At 36.9% G+C, this 11,561-nt stretch overlaps 1 protein-coding gene across 1 annotated transcript; it reads right to left on the bottom strand.

Annotated features, from left to right (window-relative positions):
* Nucleotides 1–3,065: 3,065 nt before the first annotated feature.
* Nucleotides 3,066–6,438, bottom strand: LOC113323831 (DNA (cytosine-5)-methyltransferase CMT3-like). The gene is made up of 15 exons (XM_026572178.1): nt 6,392–6,438; nt 6,208–6,273; nt 5,885–6,124; nt 5,714–5,772; nt 5,531–5,597; nt 4,932–5,261; nt 4,748–4,816; nt 4,571–4,654; nt 4,400–4,493; nt 4,200–4,315; nt 4,018–4,116; nt 3,888–3,931; nt 3,731–3,800; nt 3,320–3,426; nt 3,066–3,226 (listed from the first exon to the last, which is right to left on the bottom strand). The coding sequence occupies exons 1-15, from the start codon at nt 6,425–6,427 to the stop codon at nt 3,097–3,099; spliced, it is 1,611 nt and encodes a 536-aa protein (XP_026427963.1). The 5' UTR covers nt 6,428–6,438; the 3' UTR covers nt 3,066–3,096.
* Nucleotides 6,439–11,561: the final 5,123 nt, after the last annotated feature.

The raw sequence follows: 11,561 nt of genomic DNA, 5'->3' as shown, positions 1-11,561 counted from the left end.
CTTCAGCAGAAGATCGAGATATCGTTGTTTGCTTCTTTGTTTTCCAAGAAATAGGAGATCCTCCCAGTAAAACAAAATGTGCAGTAAGGGACCGACGACTGAGAGGACAACTAGCCCAGTCTGCATCACAATAATCACACGTTTCATTGCCTCACGCCATCGATGATCAACCATTGATTCCTTAAAAGAAGTAGGCTCCTTATCACTTGAAATAGCTGCAAGAAAGTGACTATGGGCAGTAGAAAAAGCATTACAATTCACAAAGTGAGTTATAGGGTAGGGAGTACCTGAGGATTGAATAGGTACAGGAGAAGAGTCGTGGGAAACCAGATTTGTGTTAACGTTCTTCCACTGAACATATTCTCGATGCCTTACATTATCTGTACGTGTACGTTTACCACGACCAAGCTCATCGGCAGATAATGAACTTGCAGGCATATCATCGTGCACTGAAGATGGTACAGACTCAATGTTTTGAGAAGATACGGCAGTGTCTAACGCAGAAACTGGACTAATATCTGCTGCTGAGTCACGCAGATCTGCTGAGGAAGTAGTGTCCAGACTGGACGACTGATTTGCTGAAGAACTACCAACTTCATCTTCAGAAGTTGATTGCGTCGAGTGCTGTAGTGGAGGAGTAATTGTCATAACGTTGTCAGAGATATCCAGACTGGACGACTGATTTGCTAAAGAACTACCAACTTCATCTTCAGAAGTTGATTGCGTCGAGTGCTGTAGTGGAGGAGTAATTGTCGTAACGTTGTCAGAGATATCCGGCTGTAGAGGTGGAACAAACGCAGCATCTTGGAAGTCATCAGTGTGTGGGAAAGAACACACATCACTCGAATCATCGGAATACAAAGACTGAAGTTGTGACAGTTCTTGGGGATTGGCCAAAGGGAAGTTGTCTTCCAAAAATTGAACTTCCCGTGACTCAAAATAACTTCCTGTAGAGAGATCAAAAAGATGCCAACCTTTCTTCCCAAAAGGATATCCAAGAAAAATACACCGTCGACTGCGACTGTCAAATTTGTCAGAAGGATGAAGATTCTTCGCATAACATAAGCATCCAAACACTCTAATGAAATCAAGATTGGGAGCAGTTCCATATAGAAACTCATAAGGTGTTTTGAAGTTGAGTACACGAGAAGGAGTTCTGTTAATCAAATACGCAGCGGTTAAAACACATTCTCCCCAAAAATCAATAGGCAAAGACGCCTGAAAACGAAGAGCACGAGCAACATTGAGAATATGATGATGTTTTCGTTCCACCCTAGCGTTTTGCTGAGGTGTTTTGACAATGGAAGTTTGATGAATAATACCGTTCATACGAAAATGTTCTGTAAGACCCTTAAACTCGGTCCCATTGTCACTTCGCATGATTTTCACCTTTTTGGAAAATTGTCGTTCAATCAACGCAAAAAAATTTCTCATTAAATTAGGCACCTCATCTTTAGTTTCATTAAGAAAACCCAAACACAACGAGAATAATCGTCCACAATAGTCAAAAAATATCTTGAGTTGCAAGCCCGATTAGCGCGATAAGGACCCCAGACATCACAATGGATTAACGCAAACAAATCGGTTGCTTTATTATCACTTAATGGAAAAACATTATGAGTCTGCTTGGCTCGATAACATATATCGCAAGCATGAAAATCTAACTGACCAGTAGTACCACAGACTGGAGGCAAAAACTTCAGTGCTTGCATGGAAGGATGTCCAAGGCGTTTGTACCATAAAGATGTAGAAGAAGCCCCAGATACAACATTAACACGAGTTGGTTCCCACGACATTAGGCAATAAAGCCCCTCCATAAGTTTACCCGTACCAATCGTCATCCCCAAGGTATGGTCCTGTATAACACACTCAGAGTTAGTGAATTGAAAACGAATGATATTCTTAACATGTCGAGAAGTTAAGAATTGAGAAACGGAGATGAGATTGCAGGTGAATGTTGGCACAAAAAATACATCAAATAAAACAAGAGATGGATTCAACTTGACAATGCCCATTTTGGTCGCCTTAATGCTTGCACCATTAGGTAAACCTATTTGAATAGGTTGAACTGTACGAAGAGAAAGAAAAAGAGATTCATCACAGCACACATGATTTGAAGCACCAGTGTCGATAATCCATACATGAACACCCTTACCATTGAGACGAACATGATTCATAGATGCTGAAACGTCACTAATAGTAACATTAATTTTGACAGATTCAGAAGAATGTTCAACTGAAGATTGTTGAACAAATGACTCACCCATAGATCGGAAAAATAAAAAATGACTCACGATACCATAAAGTATTTGTGAAACTACTCCCAAATGAAGAACACAAAGCACAATCTTTCTTCTTTTTGTTTCTTGGCCAACCAATACAAAAGACCTCCTATATAAAAGAGTGTGATCCTAAAAGATAAATGATAATCCAAGCAAATATCCTAAGCTAGGTAACAGTATATGCCCCATATCTCCTAAGATGGGAAAGATATTATACAGGATACAATGCCAAATATATTACAAGATACAATGCCAAATATACCGAGAATATATTTGGCTAATAAGAATGACAGCTCCATTGGAGAAGCGAGCATTGCGCATTCCAAATCCTCCCCCAAGGCCTTCATGTTCAATTTCCAGTAGTGTAGTTAAAGAATGGACAACCATTACTGGAATCACAAGCCTGACGATTTACCCTTCAACTGGAATCAAAACCTCTGGCATTCTTACAGTGCTTTTGGACCTATTTCAGTTACATCCAAAGCATCTGAATTCCAAGGACAAATCCTTTAGGCTAAATTTATACACAAAAGTGGCCTTCCTAGTGTTAATCTAGTGGGCATTATCACAAGTTGAAAACATCAACACACAGGACATATAAAAAAGAAGAACTCTTCATTGACTAAATTAAAATACTATACGAATAAGAGTGATGCTGCTGCTCAGGATTGAATATCCATAGAGTGATGCTGCTGCTCAGGATTGAATATCCATAGACAGCAGAAAAATTGATATCATGAGTTTTTGGATATTGTTCAGTAATGGTAGAACCCTGTCTCCAAAAGTAAACATAACTGTTACCATTTACAAGAATTTAACTGGAGAATGAAGGTGGAAGCACAAAAACAGGTCCATTGTCAGGAATTTCGTTAACTGCCCTCGCAAGAGCGAACCCGAGTGCACGTCCGACTGGTACTGCAACAGCATTGCCCACCTGGATATACCTATATTATGTATAATGAATGGTTAGAACCATTTTGAAATTAAACCAAAAAGAAATGTAAAGGAAGTAAAGGAATAACAAAAATATATTATACCTCTGTTTTTCTTTATTCCCGAAGAACCTGTAGTAATCGGGAAAGCCCTGCAAACGGGCATTTTCTCTAATTGACAAAGTTCTGTCTTGCTCGGGATGTAAAATGACCTGACGAAAGCCTCACAAGTTAGCCAAATGATATTTAACATTACCCCTCAGCTGGTACAATTAAGCAAAGACACAATGTAATCTGGAAAGAACGTGTTTAGCATCCAAGACCTAATGAAGTTATAATAACTAAAGGTAATAGAAGATCACGAGCCATGTGCACGTTTTATTTTATAGTTCTTCACCGTCGAAACCTCACAATGTCTCTCAAACTTTATAACACATGCCACAAACATATCATACACCTAGCATGTTTCTATGTTCAATAAGAATGAATTTTGCATAAAAATAAAAGCAGGTTCACCTGATTGTGGGGCTCAGCCCTCCCCACTACAGTAGATACAATCTCATCCCACCAGAGACGCCCGAATGGCCTGAAAAATACAAGCAGCCATGAAAAATTAGACAGGCTAAAGAAGAAGATTCGTTAAATAAAAGACAACTAACCAACCGATGCTTACTTTTTGGACGTTCCCCTAACGTATTTCAATGCGTACTCCGGCACCTGAAGCAATGTAAGAATATATTCAGAATGATGATTTGACAGAATAACCATGTGATAAGAAAACAAGTTTGGACCATTTTTTTTACCAACGGTTTCCCAGAGTCAAGAATGATTTTTATGTGTGGATGACGACGTGCAATGTTCCCATCGACAATTACTCCATCGAGATCCCTGTAATTAGCCCCCTAGAAGATCCAGCAAATAATACAATCATTCAATAAATGTATGCAAGATTGAAACTGATTTACCAAGTTGACTAGAAACAAACCTTTTTCCTTGGAATCTGGGAAACTCTAATATTATCATCCTTGCTCAATTTCAAAGGACGGTGATCATAGAGCTTTGGCCGTGTTACTGATTTAGGGATAGCAGACCCCATCAACTCTGAGAGGAAACACAATGCGCTTGTAATATGTCTTACTTAACATGCCAATTTAAACTTGAAAATACTAATACAGATAAACTTACCCTGCTTAGGCCGTCTTATCATCCTTTGGAACTCAGTAATATTAATAGGGTCCTCTCCGTATTCCATTTCATCTCGTTCTTCATGAGTTGTAATCTACAAACAAGAAGGAATATTGTAAATGTGCCTCTGTCAATGTAAACTGAATGAAAGGAGAGATCAAACTTGCTTACGTCAGGCAAATCTCTTATCGCATCACCAAGCAGTAATGCATTCTTCAATAATTTTTCTTCATCTTCAGACACCTTTACATTACACTTCTACACTCACAGAAAAGAAACATATACTTTTTACAAATACAAATACGCTTAACAATTCTAAGTTGGAAAATCACATACATAAATACGCACCTCAAACTGTTTTGGGCAAAAGCCACGGGCAACAACTTTGTGAGTGGGTAAAGGAAACCCTGGTAGTTTCTGCAATAAAAAAAAGTACAACGTTAAATTTCGATTATCAACTTTATATCCAGTGAAACTGAAAGTAAAGTGTAAATTATATTTGACAAAACTGTATTCCACACAACAACTTTACCTCAGTAGTACGAGCGCCCCATATGAATGTCCTCATACGAAACTGAGGAAGCCCATACTTTCCTGCCACCAGAAAACCAAGACGGACTTGGTACTGCATTGCAACAAGTCTAGCCACTGCAAGCCGGCCAAGGTATGCTTTCTCAAACCGCATAATATCCACAACGTTCTCCATCAATGTGAAGCGTGGTTGGAGAAACTTGATAATATTCATGAACACCTCAAGTTGAAAATTCTTGATGTCTTTCAGAGGCTCCTCTTTGGTCCGGAACCTATTGAAGCCCGATATACCTTGGCAGGGAGGGCCACCACATATCACATCGACGGTTCCCTATAAGAAAAACAGAACTTAAATTTGTTACGAAGGAAACATGATAAATGACGACGCCAAATAAACTAGTATCAAGAAGTAGATTTCACAATAAGTTTTAAGTTCAGAAGACTGCAACTGCAAGGCTATGCAAGCAACAATTTTAGAAAAGTAATTCTAAAAATAAGAAAAAAAAGTAACAGTTGATAAATTGTACCAAAAACAATAACATGAACTTAAAAATTTGGGTTAAATAGTGAATAAAATAATAGTATCGGATAGACACTTACAGGTAGCGGCAGTATATGCCGTTTGTACCCATCAATCACAAAGTCTTTGATGCTCTCGTCGCATTTACTGCATATTTATAAAACTAATATAAACATGATGCGTCGATGTAGCTTGTTACAGAAGCATGTTAAAAAAACGAAACGAGCGAAGAAGATTAAAAAGATCAAAGTAGAATGACATACTCAAGTCCAGTTGCTGGCTCCCATGTGTCCTCGTCAGAATCATATCCTTTCCAGCTCACCTAAATTATTAATAAAGTATGCCGAAGTCGGTAAATAAATGAACCAAAAGTAAGTAAAAACATACCAGATAGAGGCAGACAACTAAGCTAGGGGAAATCTCAAAAGTAATACCTTGTAGTACAGTGCACTGCCCTCTTTGATCCCTTTGGGATCTCCATAGCAGATCCCAACAATCTTATCTACTTCCAACTCATCGTTATCATCCAGTAAGGAGTCAGCCTCTGAATCAACTTCTTCAATGTCTTCATCAGCATCAGCTGCTCCACCGGTCTCCGACCATAAGTAAGTATCGCAAAGATTTTTCCATGCTTTGAGTAATTCAAGAAATTCCTCAGCTGTTGTGTGCCTGACCTGAAATCGAGTTGGCAGATAAGTCTGAAAACAGGTTCTGAAAATGAGAAGAGAAAGACAATAATAATAGCATAACACTAAACCTCCGTTTCCGGGTGGTTGTGGCGTAGACTCTGGCAAGCTTCTGGGCTGAAATCCACTGCCCATCTCTGGAAGAACATGCATAAATTTTAATGAGAAGCAAATAAATAATGCCGTACGTACTGAGATAATTTCTGATTAACATCACAAATATAGCTGAAAATCAAATGTTTTGAATTCACTTACGGTAACAAGATTGACACCACACGCAGCTGCACCCATACATAGGCCTGTAGACATCCCTCCACAACCTGCATACATGTCCAGGAGGGTCATTACTGAGTTCTCGGGATCACATGATGTGGAAGGCTGATTGGGATCGGCTTTCGAACCATCTTTGCTTGAAAATCTAGATGACGAAGAAGATGAAGCAAAATGATCTTCTTGAATTCCTACAAATAGCAGTGTCATTAGTAATCCTAAACAAGAATTGCAGCAAAGTATTGTATTCTCAATAGATAATGTTTGTTACCTGTGGGAAGGTTTTCAAAAGTGCAGAAATCTTCCGAATAGGAAATATTAAAATAATAATCATATCCATCAACCTGACAGCCGACAAGACAAAATTAATCTCTCAACAAAATAAACTGTAAACTGAAATGAGATGTTTTAGAATCACCAATCAAATAAAACAGTGGAAGAAACCATACATATGAGGAAGCTTGAATGATGGTAATCTTTTCAACAACGCAATCCAAGGGATTGTCATCCCCAGACTCCGAAGAGAATATAAGCCTATCATCAACTTTGTCAGAGTGGAACTGTATCACCTGAAAACATCCAGAATTTTACAAAGTTATAAAACAATTGTATAGAAGTCAATCAAAAGAGAAAAAAAAGTGTTCCTAAAATAACTTACTGTATCCTCAGCTCTGAAGAACCATTTCACAGCAATGTATGGTTCTTTCTTGGTTGTCTCAAAAAACTCTATAATCCTACCAATGTAATCTTTTTCACCTTCTTCGGCCTGAAATACACCAGTTATTGCACTAATATTAAAGTTGTTAATGTAAATTTATACAATCACTCAACGGATCATAACATGGATTCCATCAAACTCAACCAATTGGCACAAAAATATGAACTCAGAAGAAATAACTAGAGATCAAAACAGATAGTAAGCAAACCAAAACAACAAGCTCCAAGTTGATGTAAACTACATGCATAAAACAACCTAATCAAAACAGAATCTAAACAAAGAACTGCAGCTACAGATGATTACAGATTTGAAACAACAAAAATTTCTAAGAACCATTTCACAGCACAAAACTAACATAATACTTCTAGGAACACAATAAAACATGAAGATAATAAGTATGATCATATTCATTCACCTGGATGTGGCAACAATCATTCAACTGGAAAGTCACTCCATCTACAACAGCACTAGTGAAGTGCTGTCTAACGTGCAGGTAACCTTCACCACCTTTTCTTGCCTACAAATTAAACAATAAACCGATTAAAACCAACAAAATCTAAATAAAAACCTAAGAATAGGAAACACTACCTTGACAGGATCATAACGGTGAGGCCATTGTAACCTCGCTTCATCGATCGGAACAGGTTCACCGGTCAATCTGCACTCAGAATTCTGGTTCTGTTTCTTAGACTTTGTAATCTTCCGCATCAATTTCTCCACAGGGTCATCTTCAACTTCTTCTTCCTCATCTATAGCCTCCTCAGGGTTTTCAATGACTAGATCTGATACTTCCTCATCATCATCTTCTTCGTTTACACCAACCTTCTTTTTGCCTTTCTTTATCACACTCTTTGAATTCTTTAATGGACCATCTACTCGTTTCGTTGATCTTCTAACGACAGATTTTCTTGTTGATTTCTTTTTCTTCTCCGGTAAATCAACAACAACCGCCTTTCCTTTACCTTTGACTGCTTTCACCTGAGAAGCTTTACTAGGTTCAGCTTCTGGCTCTTTGATTGTAAGTGTTGTTCTGTTCCTTTTTGGCTGCGGAGGATCATCATCCTCAGGCTTTTTACTTCTTTTTCTAGTGGCAGCTGTAATTGCCATCCGAAAATTGGAGATTAGGGTATGAAAATGGAGTTTCTGAGATTTAGAATAAGAATTTGAAGCTTTAGAATTGAGAAAAGAGGAGAGATTAGGGTTTCTTAGACGGAGAGAAATGGAAGGGGGATTTTATATAAAAGAGATAAATGAAAATGCAGAGATTTTCGGTAGCGGGAAAAAAAATTAAATTCAAAATTTGATTTTTTTTGGAAACTAAAAATACTTGTGTGTGTCATTAGATTATTGAAAGAAGGTATAATCTAACGGCAGATTGTTTGTGTATGCTATGAAAAAGATTCTGATAATTTTGAATATAACGAAATATCCGTAGTTCCTAAAAAAAACTGCCAAAAATCGTTATAGTTGAGATTTTTGTGCAAATATGGGAACAGATCTTCAACGGTATGTTACTGGGGATAGTGGGGCGACATTTTAGCCTGTTAGTCACCGGATTAGGTGGTGGTGGTGGTTTACAGGCCTGTTTGTGATTGATTATTGTTATTTTTCGCAAATACAGACTGAGGATTACTTGTCTGCTTAGAAACAGTTGATCTAATAAGCCGCATTTTTGCACCTTGGCTCATGGCATATATATTTGACCACGTTGCAACAGTTACTTACTGAAAAATTGACCCCTGGAGGTAGGTGTACTACCAGTAATTTTAGGAGAGTGGACTAAACACAAGGTAAAACCAGTAATTATAGAAAAAAATATTACGATATAAATTAGTTAGGAAAAAATATTACGGTATAAAATTAGTTTCCAAAAATTTGAATAGAAATAATAGTTTCGTAAGGAATTTTTAGTATAACTGATTTTGGGTTTTAAATATATGATATCTTAATGGTGGGTTCCTAATTAAGAGATTTCAAAATTGGGCTAGAAATATTTTTTTATTTAAATATCGACAAAAGATAATGTGGATTTAAGTCCTAGAATTACGAAGAAAGTATTATTTAGACTTTTTTCTTTGTATGTCATTATTTTTGATGACCTTGACACTTGCATTGCATATGAAAATTGAATTGAAAAGGCCTCAAATCCGACGTCTCATGCTATTTCAATATCTTTCCCCCTTATATTGAAGATGCTCTAATGGTAACGGGGGTCTGGCTTTTGGGCCATAACCTTCGATCTGACCAAATTAATTTGACAGTTCATTAGATGACAATACAAAATTAATTGTCTTTAACTGAAAAATTAATGATGATTATTATTTTTTTCCAGTTCTGGATGACAAAGTAAAATTATTCGTTTATAGAGAAAAATTAATAATATTAATTTATTTTTTTCCTTTTTCAATGCCGAAGCACTGTAAATTAGCGAGTTTTTGTGCAAACAAAACCAACTACAAACAACAACTCATTTCTACATCAGTGGTAGTCTTGAGTCTGGGAAATTCCTTCTTGTTGTTTTAACAATGTTGTTTGGATTTTCATCGGTATCGGATGGCTTCGGATGGTATAATTACGAAACATATGTATTCTTGAAGAATGACTTATCTCCAAATATAACGCTTACCTACCATTGCAAATCTGCAAATGATGATCTTGGTGAACGCAGTCTGGCTTTTGATACCGCTTGGGGATGGTCGTTTTATATCAATTTTTTCGATACAACATTTTATTGGTGTAACTTTTGGTGGGTCGAGAAAAATGGTGAGCCTAGGTAAGAAGGATTTCAGATTTTCAAAGCTAAAAAGGATTCAAGATATGCAGTAATTTTACAGCCATGCAATTCGATCAGATGATATATATCGTCTTACAGGAGGGGGAGCCTTATTTATTATACAAATGGCCATAGTCAAGATCTACTTGTGAGAAATATGTTCCCGTGAGAAACAAAAAATAAAATAAAATGAATTATTTCGTTCAATTATTACCGTCTCATGGATAATAATGGAATCATCTCCTTAACAATCCTCGGTTGCCACTTTATTTAAATGTTTAGGTGTTTTCACATGGATGAAGAAAATAAAGGGATTAATTTTTTTTCCATGTATATTCATATATACTTATATTATTGATTGTTAAAATATTTAAATATCCTAGTTCTTTTTTCCTTGTTCCAAATGGTTGATTTCAGTGCATAGAAAGGGAGAAAAACGAAAAGTACAAAAACCTTTATCTAATCAGTCGTTCTAAACAGACCGCAAATTGAACCACGTGAAAACCGCCTTTCACATGGAAGAGGATCCCATCCTTCTGAAGATTAACATGTGTCCCATTATAGGAAGCCTATGAGAGAACGGTTTTTCCGTTGTCCATTTATGCGGCCTGTTAATACTTTATGTCATCTAATTTAGGCCTAAAAATGGAATCTTGATGAGGATTCTTATACATGGACCAAAAAGTATTGCAGAAGAGTTTAAGAACATTTCTGACAGAAGGTATAAAAAAATCTATGTGGATTTTTTATTTAGTCATTTTATTTATGTGGTCTAAATATAGAGTAAATAAAGGACCCCATACCTAAAAAACGAACGCGCAATTGGGGGATATCAAAACTAATTGGGAGATATGAATTACTACCCCCAACCAAAGGTGTTTGCTAAGGGGTATTTTTTGGGTGCGGAAATACTAAAACACCCTTTGGCTAATTAGATAACATTATGAAAAGACTGTTATACCATTACCACAAAATAAAAATCAGAAACCAAATTCATCTCTCCCATTTCCTTATCAGTTCCGGCACTGTCCTAGGGTTAGGTTTTGATTTTTTTTCCTTCCATGTTCCTGTCCTCTTCTTCATCGTTCTTTATATACTCTACGATTAATCGTTGAACCAAAAATTTCTTCGTCGTTTAAAACTTACCCGGATCCATAAGAATGCCTCTACGAAAAGAAATCAGATGCCCAATCTAAATCAAAATCGATTGATCAACAAAAACAAGAAGAAAAGATTGCTTTGATTGCTCAAGAGCAAGAACACGAAGAACAAGAGGCTTCAGACGATCAACTACTCGTAAATATGGCTTCTGTGAGAAGGTAAGTGACCTAGAACTGTTTAATTAGTGTTTCAATCGATTTATATCATTGGGTTTAGGTCAAAATCGCAAACCTTAACTCAAACGGTTGAGTTTCAGTAACTCCAGACATAGAAATTCGTATGAATACCACGCCATTACCTACTAATGGCATTCGATTAAGGATGAAGACCATACCAGAACCTGGTTACGACATCAATTTTATTATGAATACTATGCCGTCACATTGTTTGTGAGTCACCTAATACTGAATGTACAATACCGGCATAGAAATTAGGTTGAATACCATGCCAGTATTCAGTCACGGCATTGGTTTGAATTTTTTCGATCATGCCGGTAGTTGGCT

Source organism: Papaver somniferum, chromosome 1 (assembly GCF_003573695.1).
Source record: "Papaver somniferum cultivar HN1 chromosome 1, ASM357369v1, whole genome shotgun sequence".
Lineage (NCBI taxonomy): Eukaryota > Viridiplantae > Streptophyta > Magnoliopsida > Ranunculales > Papaveraceae > Papaver > Papaver somniferum.
Note: the sequence above shows the minus strand (reverse complement) of the source record. Positions and strands in the feature narration are given on the sequence as shown.